At 40.7% G+C, this 18,882-nt stretch overlaps 1 protein-coding gene across 6 annotated transcripts in view; it reads right to left on the bottom strand.

The window, feature by feature from the left end:
- Positions 1-1,605: 1,605 nt before the first annotated feature.
- The window catches only part of cep192 (centrosomal protein 192), a 192,995-nt gene continuing 175,718 nt past the window's right edge, over positions 1,606-18,882 (bottom strand). For 5 of the 6 annotated variants that reach the window (XM_043687704.1, XM_043687702.1, XM_043687703.1 and 2 more), the window contains exons 45-47: positions 17,760-17,886; positions 4,070-4,128; positions 1,606-2,167 (exon numbers count right to left, since the gene is read on the bottom strand). In XM_043687704.1, the coding sequence (XP_043543639.1) occupies positions 2,029-2,167; positions 4,070-4,128; positions 17,760-17,886 (325 nt within the window). In that variant the 3' untranslated portion in view covers positions 1,606-2,028. The remainder of the gene's footprint in view (positions 2,168-4,069; positions 4,129-17,759; positions 17,887-18,882) is intronic. The other variant, XM_043687705.1, reaches the window with a different exon arrangement.

Below are 18,882 nucleotides of genomic sequence, written 5' to 3'. Positions count from 1 at the left end.
CACCCTCTCCAACTTATCACTTTTACCCCTTCCTCTATTCACCTATTGCACTCTCAACTACCTTCTCCCCAGCCCCACTCCCTCCCATTTATCTCTCCACCCCCGAGGTTTACAGCCTCATTGCCGACGAAGGACTCCTGCCCGAAACATTGATATTTCTGCTCCTCGGATGCTGCCTGACCTGCTGTGTTTTTCCAGCACCACTCTCATCTTGAATCTAATCTCCAGCATTCGCAGTCCTCACTTTCACCTACCTACCAGAAAGTCATTGGTTATACTAAGAGAATGAATACTAAGAATTGAGCCTCTTCAAAATCTGCCAATATCAGAAAATCAAACTAGTGCATTACTGCAGAAACAATATTCCATTTAAAAATTGCTCATAATTGGACAGTGCAATCGCAGGCCGAAAGATAGGTATAGAGCCCCATACCTTCAATAAAATATAGAAAAATACTTCAACTTGTCTACTTTTAGTAGTGTTGAAGGTCATCTTGCAGTTATCAGAAATTAGGATGCAAAGATTTGAAAAATTGGATACCAATTTAAACAGCATGAAAAAAGGGTGCTGATTGATTGGGTCTTCATTTGCATGGTGATGCAACAGCAACAGTTAATCATCAATCTTAATTCCACTGCCTGGTCTGAAAACGGATTGGTCAAGGTGTTGCCATGGGAATACAGCTGATTGCCAGTCTCCACAAGCCTTTTTTTGAAACTTCCCAATGAAAAAGATGCAGTGTATGTGCAAATTTCTGCACCTACATAAAACAAGGTGCAGTATTAATGTAGGTAGTTGCCAGCACACATGATATTGCAAACCCAAATATAACCTTAAACGGATACCAAAGTTTATTTAATACATCATGTCCAAAAGCTGAATCATACCTAATGCTCTGATAGTTGGATGCTCAGGTTGGTTGAACACGATCAGCATACAGCCCATTGCAAATGATCTAGGAGGCAGTGTTTGATAGTCTTCCAGTCATTGGGACCTATGGCTTAAATAGCTGGCATCACCCCAATACTGAAATTTGCCAAAATACTCGTGTGTTGTATGCAAAATACCTTTTTGATTCCAAGGCAGCATCCTGTTAGTGGAGTAAACAATTTGTATTATTGCGAGGTAGCAGTGAGACACAGCTGGCTTCACACGTAGTTCAAATGTTTGAGATGTCTTCCCTTCCAGGGTAGTCTAAAGCTACACTGGCTGTTGTTCAGAAGTGGTAAGCATTGACTGTTTCACACATCTGTACAATATACACGGAGTGATGATTTGATGCTCCTTTTTCCAAGTCTGCATCTTAGTCTTCAGTGCAAGACAAAAAAAAACTTTGCTTCTTTCTCCTTTTGTAATGTGCAAGTTCTGTGTGACTAAGCAATTAATTCTTAGTTTCAAAGAGTTATATCAGACTTAAAACTTTGTTTCACTCGCCACAAATGTAGACAGGTTTGTTTAAATTTCTCCAGCACTTTGCTTTTACATTAATAGGAAGAAACTTTTTAGTTTTTAGCTCCATTTTATTGACTGCTTCAAGTACAGCAATAAAATCCTTTAAGTTACGTCACCTGCAGTATGTGGATTTAAGAAAAACATGAGATATCTTGATAAATTAATTGCCCATACTAACTTTATTTCAAATATACAGCAAGAACTATTTCAAATGTACATAAAACAGCCACAAAAATGAAGCTTGTGCAAAATATTTCAAATTATACAATAATGAAGGAAGAGGCAGAAACTTTTACAGCTCCTTGCCGCAGTAAATTGGTATTGTTATTTTGTATACTACAAATGCGTACTAAAATACTTTCCCTCTTTACGAATGACATTATGCTGATGTTAAATGGCACCAGTGCCTAAATATCTTCATTTATAAAATGCATAATTTGCAAATTTGTACATGAAAGATACATTTTCCATTTACTATACAATTTTACATAATGCTGTTTCCTGTGGAACAGTTTCTTCTTGAAGACAGATCTCAAGTACAACCAGACATTTAATTTAACAAAATTGATTTTCATTTACTCCTTTCTAATAGCATCACCAATAAGTCGAATAGGGAGACTTCCACATGTATCGGTTTGTATCACGAGCAGTGCCTCGAATCTGCCGTCTGACTCTGGTTTGAACCGGACAGGTAGATTGATGTAGTGTTGAGCACTAAACAAAAAAAATAAATTCATGAAGTAAAAGCAATATGAACAAAACTTGAAATCAACTTCCCCCTCACCAAAAGATGCGGTACTTGTCCATTCCCAAGTTTCACATGGAAATGGTATCTTTCAAGAAAAGGAAATACCAGTATCATTTATATTTGGGACTGAAAGTTGGGGGGTGGGGGGAGGTGAAACAATAACCAGATGAACGGCGTCCATTTTGAAGGTTCAAGTTTAAATTTAGAACTCTTGATTTGTACAATGTAGGAAGAACCCATTTGGCTCAGTGAATCTAAGAATAAACTGTACAGCAGAAGTTATATCAAAACTTTGATTAGTCCCATTTCAGAATACAGCACTTAATTGTCTGCATCACATCCCAGTAAAGATATGACCTCACGTAGGTGATTTGGTGATAGGCAGATTAGAATGATACTAAGAGTGAAAGCAACAAATTATAAAGCTCAATGCAGAGAAAAGGCATGTATTCCCTCAATTAGAAGGTGGTGGAATGGAGGTAAGAGGAGAGGTCCAGTATAAGGGAGCAATAACATTCAAATTCAAGCTGAGTCATGCAGGGATGGTGTCAGAAGGACCTCATACAAAAGAGTAACTGAAATCCAGAATTTTCATATCAAAGAAGTGCTGAAGTTGAGGATGAAATGAATTGGTCAAAACTGAAGTTGATAGAACTTTGTTGGACATAGAATAAACACACAGATCAGGTATGTGCCAAACAGATTTGAGGGGCTTTATGGCCGCCTCTTGTTCTTATATTCCTGTCCTTAACATTCTGTATTATTCTTCTACTTCTCCAAATGTTAGTGTTCCAGGTAAATTTGTTTCACCAGATGAAGCACGTTAAAAGGAAGCACAGAAGAAACTGAAGCATTACTGATCACAATTACCACATTACTCAATAATGGAGGAAACAAGCTTTGCCAAGAGAAAGAAATTAGGACTGGGCAAGTATTTACTGATTAGATATAATAACTTTCCAAAGTACAGCACAATCAGAAAATTTCTGAAAATCTAAATTTAAGATTGAGAGAAGATGCAATTAATTTTCTGGGCCATAGATTATTGATGTTTGAAGATGGAAAGAATAAACTGGGTTTCCATTGTGCACCTTACAAGCCCTCAAGTTATCCTAATCAATTCAAATCCAATGTTCATCACATTTGAAGCATAATGTTCTTTTATAAGCAGACAGGGAGGATCACACCTGATTCCTAGTCAGTACCATTTGCAAATCTTAACTAGTGAATTGCTAAGGTAGGCTTCAGTATGCTAATGAAAGAAATCACTTAGACATGTTTGATCATTTAATGCCTACAAAGGTTACTGTGTGTAGATTGGAATGCGGAATTTCAAACAAGCAAATACTCAAGGGGACAAACTGTCCACTCCTGCTCCTACTTCATATGTTTGTATATTCCAGAACTGAAAATCAATTCTACATACCTTTCTTGCACAATTTTAGTACAATATATATTTCCTTTAGTTCTATGCAGTATGATTTTTGGTAGTGATCAGGATTGTGAAATCAAATTAAAGATATTTAGCAAAGCTACAGTATTTTAAGTCTGTCTTTATGTTCCACATTGATACACTCAATCTTGCACTTCACTTTCTCAATAGCTTTCATTAAAACATACATGAATGAAGAGAATTACCACATATGAATATATTCTTTTTATTATCCAAGTGTAAAGAATCTATATTTTTTTCCTTACAGCGAATTCCAGCAGGATGAATATTTAGCATAATCACAAGAGAAAGGAACAAATTTAAGGATTCAAATCCCTTGTATAATGCTGCAATCGTGATGTTTATAAGATCACGCACTAATTCCATTCTCAAGATATTGCCTCCTTGTTGCTTAAGATTTTTATTGATCACTCACCGCAATGAATAATTGGAATGCTTGATATAAAATGGCTCCCTGGGATTTACAAACTTCAGCTGCAAATCAACACCAAGAGCATTAGTACAGCAACAAGCAACACAAACACGTGCTCATGACAAAATATTTCATTTTAAAATATTACAGTTTATATCCAGCAGCTCAAATCAGCTATTAATCCAAACATGTTTGAATAAGTGTTGATCACTATTTTAATTTACAGCATAAAGCAAGAGAATATTCATTAGAGACATGCATCACTGCAAATCATCTCAAATAATCAGCATGATTGAATGATTTTTACCTTTTCGTCTTACTGTAAGAAAAAAATCTCAGCCCATAAGTATGGCAAGTATGCAGCAGTGGTGGGGTGGGTGGAGCTGGGGCTTGTGGCTTTCAACAATCTTTAACTAGTGCACTATGTGCAGGAGAATAATTGTGCAAAAATTACTGTACATTCACATGTATATATATACACAAATTATTCGCAAACAAGTGGATACAGGATCCTGTTTCTTTACTGTTAAATCAATGACAAGTGCTGACCAAAGAATCACTGTATTGTGACAATACAAAAAAGGCAGCTATTTGGACTGGCTCTCCAAATGAACAAGTGCCATTCCTGCCTCTAACCTATAAACCCTGTAAGTATATTTATCCACTCTGTCCAAATTCTTTGTTAATGCTTGAATTGATCCTACCTCCACTATACTCCCAAGCAATGCACCTCAACCATTTGCACAAGCCTCTAAATCATTTGTCTCTTTTGCTAATTAGTTCAAATCTGTGCCCTCTTGCTCTTGATGCCATTATAAGTGGGCACAATTTCTCCCTATCTAAGCTTTTGGTTTCAAATAAATCTGTTGGACTATAACCCAGTGTTGTGTGTGTTTTTTTAAACTTTGTACACTCCACTCTAACACTGGCACGACATCATAATCTTTCCAAACCACCATTTTGAAAATATCTATCAATCTCCCCTCTCAGTCTTCTCCTCTCCAAAAAAAATATTCCTTACTTCTCCAATCCATTTTTAGAATGGAAGTCTTTCATCCCTGCAATCATTTTAACAAAATCTACATTAGAGCACGAGCAGATAACTTAATTGGTCAACAATTGTGCATAAAATCGGGTTAATCTCCTGACTGTGTCAACTCTATTTCATCCACTTGATCCTTAAACAATGATCAGGTGTAGGCTGTTTGGCCTCTCAAGCCTGCTTCGCCATTCAATAGGATCATGGTTGATCAAACATTACTCATGTACACTTTCCAGCCCTTTCCCCGTAACACTTACTTATTTTTCTCAGTCTTAGATGTACATGAGGACGCTGTCCCCAAAGTTTGTGGCAAGGATTTCTAAAGACTCAAACCTCAAGAAATTCCTCCTTCGTGCAGTCTTAAATTTGTGTCCCTTTATTCTGAGACAGTGCCCTCTGATCCTAGGCTCTCCCACAAGGCGAAACATCCTTTCACCCTGTCAAGCCCCCTAAGAATCCTATATGTTTCAATGATATCACCTCTACTCACTGGCATTTAGAATAATGAGTCCCAACCCTTGTTTTGCCTTAACACTCATTCAACAATCCCTCCATACCAGGGAACATTCAAGTGAACCTTCGCTGAACTGATTTCCATGAAATAATATCTTTCCTGAGGTGGATTTTTATCAACCCCTTTACAAGTATGTTATAGTATACAGGTGAGATAGTGAAAACATTCAAAGATGGTGCCAGCGTGTGGCACTATTTTGTGAGCTGTCTACAGCAAATATTATTCTTACATAACTTGTAATTGTTCTGCTCTTCTCAACCTCAATTCTATGTCCACGTCTATCAGAATTAATAATAATGTTCTCTTAAACCTACTATCAGATTTAAAGATTGAATGACAGACGAGGCTTGAATTACTGATGCCAGAGGGCCTGTTTCCACACTATAATGTAATGTAATCTAATCTAATCTAAACCAAGGGTCTATGGGTTTCCTGCAAGCCTGACCACCTCATGGAAACCCAGAACCAAGGCCCGAACAGTTGAACCAGCTGGAAGAAGATCTGACCCCACGGTGACCCAATATTGAGGAGGCCTGACCAGACCGACTACAAGACACCCCAGAGCCCAGGGCCACCTCAGGAACACATTAAGGATGCTAAAACTGCAAGCCAGGAGGTTTTCCTAACTCTGAGGTTTGATGTCAGTAACGTCGTGGAAACCCAAATCAAACCAAGGCCTGACTAGCGCAGGAACAAGAAACACCATAATGTGGCATCAAAGAGGCCCAACTAAGATCCTTCCAGAATGCTCAAGGCTGTGACTGGTGCCCAGAACCCCATCAGGATCACACATTTGCCTTCCAGAGTTCCTTCACCGACACCCAGGATCGAATAAGAGCAGCCATCTACCCAGAAAACGAGAGAGATATATTGGACGTCAGCTGAGACAGACTTCAGGATTTCCAGACAAACATCCAGACAATTGGGGACAAAATAGATGAACCTAAAGCTAGTCTCATCTTCCAAAAGGGAACCAAGGGGCTACTATTTGCTCAGTTTTTACAGAGACATGGCTCACTCCTGCTACACCCGTCATACGACTGGAAGGTTTCTCAGTTCATAGAATAGACCATTCGGCATCCTCTAGCAAGGCAAGAGGCAGTGGTGTCTGCCTCCTAGCACTCAGACTTGGAAACCCCAGTGGGTTACTGCGTTCCGGACCTAGAATATCTTAAGTTGTGGTTCTGTTCGCCGAGCTGGGAATTTGTGTTGCAGACGTTTCGTCCCCTGTCTAGGTGACATCCTCAGTGCTTGGAGCCTCCTGTAAAGCGCTGTGATCTTTCCTCCGGCATTTGTAGTGGTTTGAATCTGCCGCTTCCGGTTGTCAGTTCCAGCTGTCCGCTGCAGTGGTCAGTATATTGGGTCCAGGTCGATATGTTTATTGATTGAATCTGTGGATGAGTGCCATGCCTCTAGGAATTCCCTGGCTGTTCTCTGTTTGGCCTGTCCTATAATAGTAGTGTTGTCCCAGTCGAATTCACGTTGCTTGTCATCTGAGTGTGTGGCTACTAAGGATAGCTGGTCGTGTTGTTTCGTGGCTAGTTGGTGTTCATGGATGCGGATCGTTAGCTGTCTTCCTGTTTGTCCTATGTAGTGTTTGTGCAGTCCTTGCATGGGATTTTGTACACTACATTAGTTTTGCTCATGCTGGGTATCGGGTCCTTCGTGCTGGTGAGTTGGTGTCGGAGAGTGGCTGTTGGTTTGTGTGCTGTTATGAGTCCTAGTAGTCGCAGTAGTCTGGCTGTCAGTTTGGAAATGCTCTTGATGTATGGTAGTATGGCTAGTCCTTTGGGTTGTGGCATGTCTTTCCCTTAGGCATCTGTTGATGAAATTGCGCAGGTATCCGTTTTTGGCGAATACATTGTATAGGTGTTCTTCTTCCTCTTTTTGCAGTTCTGATGTACTGCAGTGTGTTGTGGCCCTTTTGAATAGTGTCTTGATGCAACTTCTTGTGTGTTGGGGTGGTTGCTTTCGTAGTTAAGGATTGGTCTGTATGTGTGGCTTTCCTGTATACCTTTGTGGTGAATTCTCCATTCGGTGTTCTCTGTACCATCACGTCCAGGAATGGGAGTTGGTTGTCATTTTCTTCCTCTCTAGTGAATCGGATTCCTGTGAGTGTGACGTTGATGATCCGGTGTGTGTTTTCTATTTGTGTTTTTTTAAATGATTACAAAAGGTGTCATCCACATATCTGACCCAGAGTTTGGGTTGAATTTGCGGTAAGACTGTTTGTTCTAATCTCTGCATTACCGCTTCTGCTGTGAGTCCAGAGATGGGTGAGCCCATCGGTGTGCCGTTGATTTGTTCATATATTCGGTTGTTGAATGTGAAGTGTGTTGTGAGGCACAGGTCCAGTAGTTTGAGTATGCCGTCTTTGTTGATAGGTTCAATGTCCTGTTGTCTGTTCTGTATGTCCAGCAGGTTGGCTATTGTTTCTCTGGCTAGGGTTTTGTCGATAGAGGTGAACAGTGCCGTTACATCGAATGAGACCATGGTTTCTTCCTTGTCTATGTGTATATTTCTGATGATGTCCAAGAATTCCTGTGTTGATTGTCGTGTGTGTCTGGATCCGCTGATCAGGTGTTTCAGTTTCTGCCGTAGCTCTTTAGCCAGTTTGTGCGATGGTGTCCCTGGTAGTGATACTGTGGGTCTGAGTGGGATGTCTGGTTTGTGTACTTTAGGTAGTCCATAGAATCTGGGGGTGTTGTTGCTTTCCGGTTTCATTCTTTGTAGGTCAGCACTGGTTATCTGTCCGTTTTTTCTCAGTGTGTTGTTTATCCTATTGGTGAGCTGTGGGGTGGGGTCAAACTCCCTCTTTTGGTAGGTGTTGGTATCTGCAAGTAGTTGTTGCGTTTTTTGGATGTAGTCTGCTTTGTCCAGGATGACCATCATTCTGCCTTGGTCTGCTAGTAGTATGATTATGTTCTTATCGTTTTAGTGATTTTAGTGCTTCCCTCTCCTTGGTGTTGAGGTTGTGTGTTTGTCTTTTCCTTGTTATCAGAGGTACGATACTTTGTCTCACTGTTTGTTGCGTCTCTTCTGTCAGTCCATTGTCCCGGAGTGTGCATTCTAGTGCTGCTAGGAAGTCTGCTGTCTTGTGGTTTTAGTTGAGTCCCTTGGCCAGTATCGTTCTTTCCGTGTCTGTGAGCTGTCTGTGGGAGAGGTTTCTAACCCAGGTGTGTGTGTTGTGGTGTCCTCTCTGTTGTGTGTTAGTTTGGCCATTTTTTCTTTTAGTACCGTTTTTTTGCGGTGTGTGGTCTGTCCTGTCCTATGGTGACGGCCTGTTCCATAATCCGGGTCCATTCCTGATTGGTGGTTTTTGAAATTAACGATATTTGGCGCGCAATTTGTCTGTATTTGTGAAGTCTGTTGTGAGCGTCTGTAGTCATTACCTGGATCATCCTGAATCCGTTCTGCCTGGCTGTGTCCCTGGCTTGTGGGTTATTGACTGGTGGTCTGTATCTGACACGTGGTGGAAGGATTCGATTCTTTCGGCATTCATGCAGGAACTGGAGTTGTTCGTATGTGGCGCTTAGGCGGTTGGCACAGGATTCCCATTTCCTGGCTTGTCTTAGCGTCTCTCGCCCGTAGGTGTTCAAAGTCTGTGTGAAGATTTGTAGCTCGGGTGCACATTGTTTGAATTCAAACCACTACAAATGCCAGAGGAAAGATCACAGAAGCGCTTCACAGGAGGCTCCCAAGCACTGAGGATGTCACCTAGATAGGGGACGAAACGTCTGCAACACAAATTCGCAGCTCAGCGAACAGAACCACAACAACGAGCACCCGAGCTACAAATCTTCTCACAGACTTTGAATATCTTAAGTGCCATCCCTACCACCTGCTGCGCAAGTTCACCTCATCTATCCTGACAGTGGCTTACACATCACCCTGCACAGAAGTGAAGAGTGCACTTGATTAAATACACAATGCTACCAAGTTTTGGGACAGAATACCCGGAGGCCTTGTTCATCGTAGCTGGTGACTTCATCCAGTCCAACTTCAAGAACACACTACCAAAATACAACCAACACATCATCTGGCCTGGACATTCTTGACCATTGCTATACAACCATCAAAGATCCTAGCACTCCATCCCCCACATCTGCATTTTGGAAAATCAGATCACAATGATGTGCTCCTCCTTCTGGCTTACAAGCATAAGTTGAAGCATGAGGGCCCTCCGTACATAAAATAGTGCAGCACTGCTCTGAAGCAATGGAAAGGCTTCTGAGGGACTGCTTGGCATCAGTGGACTGGGCCACATTCAAGAACTCAGTGGCCAACCTAAACGAGTATGTCACAGACTTCATGAGTAAATGGGTAGACAAAGTTAAAACGAACACTCCCCAACTGGATAAACCAGGAGATCCATTCCTTACTGAAGTACAGGTCCAAGGTGTACAAGTCAGACAACCCTGACCTATACAGGAAATCCAGGTATCATCTTTGTAAAGCCATCGGAGAAAACAAGAAGCAATACCAAGCTAAGTTTGAGATCCATACTAACTATCAGTTGTTTGTGGGAAGCTTATCTCCCGTTACATGCTACAGTGAGATTGAACAGTATTGTGGGCAACAGTATATCCCGACAGAATGAGGTCAATGCATTCTACACTTGCTTTGAACAGTGAAATACTATCACCGATCCAAACAGGCTCAAATCCACCTGTACCCACAGTCTGCCACAGATGTTCGATCGACCTTCTTGAGCATAAACCTATGGAAAGCTACTGGCCTGGATAGTGTTCCCGGCTGTGAAATCAGATCTTGTGTGGACCAGATGGAGGAAGTATTCACAGACATGCTTAACCTCTCATTATTAAGATCTGAAGTCTTCACCTGCTTCAAGACCACCATCATCCTGGTGCCAAAGGAAAATCATGGAGTATGCCTCAATGGCTACCACCCAATGGCTCGGTCTTTCATAACCATGAAGTGCTTTGAGAGGGGAGTCATGGCTCACAACTCCAGCCTACCAAATTGCCTTGATCCTTTACAATTGATCTACTAGTTCAACAGATGCTTTCTCCCTAGACCATCTCGATCACTAAACTGAGACTGTGATCTAGGTCTCAGTTTAGAGATGAGTTTGTCTGGTGTTGAAGGCAATCCTGCAATCAATAAGTCGGGGTCTGATGTAGGCTATCCATTATACATCTATCATGTATGATGGATAACCTACATCAGACCCCTACTTATTGACTACAGGATTGCCTTCAACACCAAACAAACTCATCTCGAAACAGACCTAGACCACAGCTCCCACTTCCTGACTCAGACTGCAATCAAGAATCGGCAACACCTCCTCCACCATAATCCTCAATATCAGTGCCTGGCAAGGATGCATCCTCAGCTCTCTACTATACTCTGCATGCACTCTAGACTATGTGGCCAAATTCCACCCCAACTCCATTTACAAGTTTGCTGAAAACATCACCATTGCAGGTTGGATCTACAATGACAAGACAGAATACAGGAAAGTGAGTGATTAGCGGCATGGTGTAAAGATATAAATTCTCCATGAACGTCAGCAAAACGAAGGAGCTAGTCATTGGCTTCAGGAAGGAGAGTGGAGAGCACGCTACTATCTGCATCAATCGTGCTGAGGTGGAGATGTTCAAATGTCAAGTTCCTGGGAGTAATGATCACCAATCTCTCCTGGTCTACCCACATCAATGAAACAGTCAAGAAAGCACATCAACATCTCTACTTTCTCAGGAGGCTAAGGAAATTCAGCATGTCTGCAATAACTCTGATCAATTTTTATAGATGTACCACAGAAAACATCCTATCTGGATGCATCACAACATAGTATAGCAACTGCTCTTCTGAAGACTGCAAGAAACTACAGGGAGTCATGAACACAGCTCAGTCCATCATGCAAACCAGGATCCGTCCACTGACTCAGTTCAACACTTTCCGCTGCCTTGGGAAAGCAACCAATATAATTAAAGACCCCTCCCACTCTGGTTTGCTCCCTTCCATTGGCAGAGGGTAAAAAAAGTTTGAATATACATACAAACAGATTCAAGAACAGCTTCTTCCTCGCTGTTATCAGACTTGTGAAAAGACCTCTCAAATGTTAATTCTGATTTCTCTCTGAATTTTCTCTGCTGTAACACTATTCTGCTCTGTTGTGCTACTTTGTATGGTACAACCTGTGTAGAACTCTCCAGTCCCAGTAACATCCTTGTAAATCTTTTCGCACACTTTCCAATTTAATAATATCCTTCCTATAACAGGGCAACCAGAACTGTAGGCAGTACTCCAAAAGTGGCCTCGCTAATGTCCTATGCAGCTGCAACATGACATCCCAACTCCTATATTCAATACTCTGACCAATGAAGGCAAGGGCACTGGGCACCAAACACCTTCAACACTACCCTATCTGTGACACCAATTTCAAAAGAACTATATACTTTAATTCCTTGGTTTCTCTGTTCAACAAACACCTCAAGGTACAACAATGCAAGAATGCAAGCTCAAACAATGAACAATTCACTTCAAATTTTGCAAACTGGTGTTGAACTACCTTAAAAAGGATAATGGGTACTTGTCATCACACATACATAAATCATAATGAAGGAAATTGCTGGAATTGAAAATGGAACAGATGCTGCAGACAATGATGACCTGAGAAAACATGTTTAATACATAAAGATACTGGTCAGCCTCAAAGTCAGAAAATCTGATAGAAAAATGTTATAGCCCAAAAACAACAATTCAAGTGTGCTGCTTAAAAACAGTTCTGATCTGGCTACCAAGATCACTGGCTCAAGATCACTGATCAAGTAAAAGACCTTCTCAGGAGGTTTAATTTAAACTGATTCCACTTAGTAAATTGCTGTCTTTTATTATCGACATTCCTTTGTGCAATATGGATATTGGGCTGGGCAATAAATACTGGCCTAGCTAACTAAGTGGCCTGGAGAAGATGCATTCTTGAACTATTACCCTGGAACACAGGGACACACTGGTTCCAAGTCAGGATGCTGAGAGACTTAGAGGGAAACTTGCAGGTGATGATGTTGTTCTCATGTATCTGCTGCTCGTCCTTCTAGGTGGTGTGGAAAGTGAAGCCTTGGTGAGTTACTACAGTGTATATTGCAGGTGGGGTGCCAATTAAATGGGCTGTTTGGCCTTGGATGGCATGAAGCTACTTGAGTGATGCTGGAGCAGAACTCAACAGGCAAGTGAAAAGTATTTTGATCACACTTTGGTCTGTGCTTTGTAAATGACGGACAGTATTTGGCAGACAGGTATCAAGTTACTCACTAGCCGTAGTACATATATAGTTGATTCAGTTTAGTTTCTGATCAATGGTATCTCCCAGGTTGTTGATATGAAGAGAATTCAACAACAGTAACACCACTGACTAAGGGGACAATGATTAGATTCTCTCTTGTTGGAGGTGATCATTTCCTGATGGCTACGTGGCAACAACTCATCAGTCAACCCAGATGTTTTCTGGGTCCCAATGCATATGGATGCAGTCTGCTTCAGTAAACGGAGGCATCATAACTAAACACTGTAGTGAACATGGAGAAAGTGAGGACTGCAGATGCTGGAGGTCAGAGCTTAAAAAGGTGTTGCTGGAAAAGCGCAGCAGGTCAGGCAGCAAAGGAACAGGAGAATCGACGTTTTGGGCATAAGCCCTTCTTCAGGAACGAGGGGGGTGAAAGGCTTATGCCTGAAATGTCGATTCTCCTGTTCCTTTGATGCTGCCTGACCTGCTGCGCTTTTCCAGCAACACATTTTTAAGCACTGTAGTGAACATGCTCACTTCTGACCTTCTGATGGAGGGAAGATCATTGGTGAAGAAGCGGAGAATGATTGGGACTAGGACACTCTCAGGAAACCCTGCAGTGATGACCTGAGGCTAAGATGATTACAGATTGGATTTGTGCCTAGCACAAAGTAAGATAGCTAAGGGTGTTGGCGGTCAGAGAGCTCCTCCATTCCCAATTCCCATTGATTCCAGTTTTGATGGATGTTCCTGATGCCACACAGTGTCACATATGTCCTTAGAATGAAAGAGTCACTCACCTCCCCTCAGCTCTTTTGTCTACATTTGGACTAAGGCTATAATGAGGGCATGAGCAGAAGCCAAATGAAGCAGTCAGCAACTATCATGCAATTTCTACTTGATAGCACTGTCAATTACACCTTCCATCACTTTGCATGATGTGCTCAGCTACCCAATCATTGAGAATTCAGATATTTGTGGATTCTCTCCTCCAGCAAGTTGTTCATATGCCATCATTATTCATGATTGGAATGCAGATTTGAAGAGTTTATACTGGGGGCTGTGGGATCATTTGACTGTTGCATGCCACTTCTGCTGTTTGACTTTCAAGTAGTCTTGTGTTGTAAAATTGAGGTGTCAACTTGATGACAAATGATAGAGTCGGGAAAATGCTGGCTCATGAGGTTGCAGATACTGGTTGAGGTCTGATGGCCCATAGCACCTCAAAAATGCTCTATTTTGAATGCTAGATCTGTTCAATGTCTGACACAGGTAGCACAGTTGTTGCCACACAACATATGATTACCTTGAATGTGAAGTCAGAGTTTAATCACCAAGACTGGGCAGTGGACACTTCTGCTGATAGTGTCATGAATGAATTCCACCTCTGACAGGTGGATTGCCAAGGATGAGACTTTTCCATCTTGTTCGTTCCTTAACACTTGCCTCAGACCCAGTCTAGCAGCAATAACCTGCAGAGCCTGGTAACAGTAATTGTGCTCTCCTTCGCCTGCATTGCACATCTCATGTCTGAATTTAAAAAATACCAACATCAGGTAAGGATGGCAATTTCATTCATAAAAAAAGGACAATGGTGAACCAGAAGGGTTTTTAAAAACAATAATCAAAAACGGTTCCCATTACACACACTTATAATTCCAGATATTTATTTATTGAATTCAATTTTCGCCATCTCACACGGTGGAATTTGAAACCATGTCCTGAAAGGATTAGCTCATAATCCTACTATTGGCCCAGTAACATTACCACAAAGCCAGTTCACTCCCCCCAGAGCCATTTATATCTGGTCTTCATGGAGACACATGAAAATCATAGATGTGCTCCCCATCTGATGATGACTTGTTAAGTGGGCCTTGTAAGTTCATAGTTCCTTAAAGAAACAGCAGGCAAGATTAGGAACTTTAAGGCAAACTTGTCCGACACATCAGCTTGGATACTATTTTTGCACAATAATGATGGTTCAACCCATTCAGCAAGTTAAAGAAACCTGCAGCCAACAGCAAAACGCAAGATTATATTTAGTAGTAGCTTGGGTCAAGTTAAAAACAACACACAACCTCATGAATGCAGTTATCTAAGTTTTTTGCTCTCAAAGCAGTCAATGGTTTGAAATAACTACAGCAGCTGCATCCATCAAACCATGCTTTCTGCTGTATAACGCACATGTAACATGCATAGATTCCAAGATATTCCAACTACAGAATCATAAAATGTGACTCTGGCTCAAAACATTTGAGCATTCAATATAGTGACAGCTTGGTACCTAGTATTACTCAATTCTTCTGAGGTGCAGTGGGCTTTTAAAAAGAGAAATCATCCATGGGATGTTGACATCAGTGACAAGGCATGTGTTGCACATCCCAAATTGCCCTTTAAAGGTTAGCGATGAGCTATCTTCTTGATCCACTGCAGGTATACAAATTGTGTTTAGGTGAAAATAGTGGAACGCCCTAACCACTAAAGGAACAGTAATACAGTTCCAAGTTAGATGGTATGGGGTTTGGAAGGGAACTTGCAGATAGTGTCCCTATGGACCTATTGCTCTGTCCTTCTAGGTTGTGAAGACCACTGGTTTGGAAGGTGCTGTCTGAGGAATCTTAGTAAGTTGTTGCAGTGTATCTTGTAGATGGTACACATTTCTGCCAATGTATGACAACAGGGGTGGTGAATGATGAACAGGCCAAATTGACATATCAAGCATGCTGCCTTTCGTTGGATGTATTAAGTTTCTTTAGTGTTGGAGCGACACTCATCCAGGCAAGTATAGAGTATTTCAACATACTCCTGACTGGTGTCTTGTAGATAGTGAACAGGCTTTGGGGAGTCAGGAAGCAAGTTAGTCACTGTAGAATTCCCAAACTCTGGCCTGCTCTTGCAGCGATAGTATTTGTGTAGTTGGTCCAGTAAATTTCTGGTCAATGGAAACCCCTGAAATGTTAATAGTGAGACTTAAGTGCTGGTAACACTACTGAAAGTCAAGAGATGATGGTTGGATCTTCTTGTAAGAGATGGTCATTTACATTTACTACTGTCGGCCCAGGCCCGGAAGTTGTTTAGAGGTTTTGCTTTTGGACATGGACTGGTTCAATATCTGAAGAGTGGTGAATGGTGCTGGACACTGTACAATCAGCAGCAAACATTCTTGCCCTGACCACCTATGAAGGACAAGCAGTCATTGATGAAGATGCTTTAGATGGTTGAACCTAGGATCCTGAGGAAATTTTGCAGTTATGTTCTTTCAATGAGATGACAGACAATCATCTTCCTTTGTGGTGTGCTGTGTTTTGTTCACTACCTTTAAAGAGGTGCCATATTGTTACAAATTGTTGCTCCATCTGCTGTGTCTGGTGTGATAAAGTAAACAAACCCTCCTTGAGGACTTTTGTTTTATTAAAACACAAGCATTACTGGAAGTTAGAATAGTTTTTAAGACAGAGAATTCCTCTATCATCTTGCTACTTTTATGCCTAGCCTTTCCCAGAATGGATAATTAAATGGTTGAAATAATAGCTCAGTATCAGTTATCTTTGTTGACCATACAAATATGTTCAATACAATGTCACCATGCAAACTCAACCACAAAACTTCACTCAACAGCAATAATTCATCATTTTAAATATTACCTTTAACCTTGTAGAAAATTCAAGGGATCTCACAGGGTCGTATCAAAAATTGATAAAAGTCAGAGGTGACAACATCCACATAGGTGACCAAAGCTTTCTCCTTGTACTCTTCAACAGCCGCCCCCCACCCCCCACCCCACCTTACAAAAATCTTTGAAGAGGAGGATGAAGAAAATATTGAATATTGTAGGATTAAAGTTGCTAAGAAATGGAGACATGAAAACAAATTGCTTTAAAAACTGAATGAGAACTTCCAAATTGAAACAAGTGTGTAGAAAGCACAGGACTTTTTGCAAGTTAGCAAAGGGGCCTGGGAAGAAAAGTTGGGTGGTAACAATTTTGTCTGAATAGGGCAGAGTCAGGAGGTGGCAAGTCATATGGTCTAGATGGCGAAGGTACAGAAACTGGAGCAAGATGAGCTTAGTTTGGAAAATTTGGCTAGTGTGAAAATGAAAGGGAGGAAGGCAGCTGATTCATAATGAAAAGAAAAACCACACATTTCTTACAGTTCTAATTGGAAGCAGGGGTGATGAGTGCAACTGAGGGGGAATTTAAAGAGAAGGTAGCAATGGAGAAGACAACAAAAGTATAACTACTTTATAGCAAACTGAAAAACAGGAGAAGTTTTGAAATGTTGGGTTTAGTGACTTGCATGAAGTTTTTCCTGGAGTCAGAGTTAAAGGAGAATTGTAGACGATTTTGAGGAAACCCAGTTACCAAGAATAGCTTGTACACAAAGTAAAGAATGGCACTGAGACCTGACATGTCAACATTATCTGGCCCCTTACAGCATACAAGATACAGAAAAAATAAGTACAAGAGTTGGCAAATTTGGAAAGCTTTTCTAAAAAAAAACCCATCACTACCATTGCAAAGGATCAGATTCACTGTCAAGTTTTGGAAGTTAAATCTAAAAAGGAAAATACATTTTGTTTTCATGTAACCCATACTTCAGGAACAATCCAAGAAGCTAAATTATTTCAGCTGCATATCTAGATTTGTTGAAAAGAAACTTGGAAATCCAGGAAGTGTGCTTCAGTATTGGGTTTCTAAACAACTGCTATTAGACAATAATCAAAGATAAAAGAAAAATAGTTTGTAAAGCCTTGTGTGAGGATTCTTTTGATTTTGTAGGTCATAATGCTGTTCTGTAATAAGTGTAAATAATACATTAATTTTTGGAATGAAAATTTTAGAAATTGGCTCAATATAATCTTTAAACTTGTTGAGCAGAAGGAACTTACCATGTGCGCAACCGATGAACTATTACGCAAATTAATCTTTAATGTGCTTGATTCTCCAACAGGCGTAGCTGGAAAGGAGTATAAATCCTCAGGAGCAAATACACCTTTGAAAGGTGGCTGTTCTTGTCTGAAAACAACAAACTTAATTTTAGATTGGCTGAAAGATCAATTTGCAAGCCAGGTTATTAGTTTCAACAATCACAAAATAGGTATCTAGACAAACATAGTAGCTGTATTCACAATCACAACCTAGCTTTTCTTCCTCATCAGATGAGTATGAAATGGATAGTTTAATCTTGCATAATCCTTACCAACTCCAGATCAGGCCAAGACTATGTCCATTACTGTCTACAGAGGGATTAGCTCGGCCTTTACTCAAGTATAATTTTCTCTGGAACAGCCATAGTTGCTACAAACAATAATAGGAACCTCACGTTAACACGCAATCACAGAAAATCAAAGATTGCGGCAGCTTCTCTTGGTCTGCACTAAGAAATTATTTGAGAACATACATATGAATTGGAAGTAGTGGTATGCCAGTTGGCTGCTTGAACGTGCTCTACCATTCAATAAGACTCTGGCTGATCAGTTTGCTACTTAAATTGCACATTGCCATCACTACTCAATAATATTTCATTCTCTTGTCCAACAAAAATTGACTTCTGCCTTAAAAATATTGAAAGACCCCACTTTCATTGCCTTATGAGGCAAAGTTCCAAAGTTGCACAATGTTGTGAGAGAAAAATATTCACCTAATCCCAGTTTAAAAAGTAAGGAGTTGCATTTTCAGGACAGTAGTCTGAGCCTGCTTGAGGGGTTTATGTCCACCTTGTCAGATCATTTGGAATCTTAGATACTTCAGTCACTCTCCACTCTAAATTCCAGTGGAAACAAAATTAGAATCTAGGAACTTTTTAATACCAAAATGAAAACATGCATTCTTGAGGCCTTGGGCCATCAGCCTATTAACCCAAAATTTAATACAAAATTATCAGCGATCACTTTACATATTGGTTCGTTCTTTCAAACTAGAATGGTTAATGTTGTTTTGATCCTGTCAATTTGGAAATTGGATCAACAAAGTTTTCAAGATCAATCAAGCTATTTCAATGGTCTGCAATGC

The sequence above is a fragment of the Chiloscyllium plagiosum genome, chromosome 4, assembly GCF_004010195.1.
Source record: "Chiloscyllium plagiosum isolate BGI_BamShark_2017 chromosome 4, ASM401019v2, whole genome shotgun sequence".
NCBI classification, from domain to species: domain Eukaryota; kingdom Metazoa; phylum Chordata; class Chondrichthyes; order Orectolobiformes; family Hemiscylliidae; genus Chiloscyllium; species Chiloscyllium plagiosum.
The sequence above is the reverse complement of the archived record's forward strand: the minus strand, read 5'-3'. Positions and strand labels throughout refer to the sequence as shown.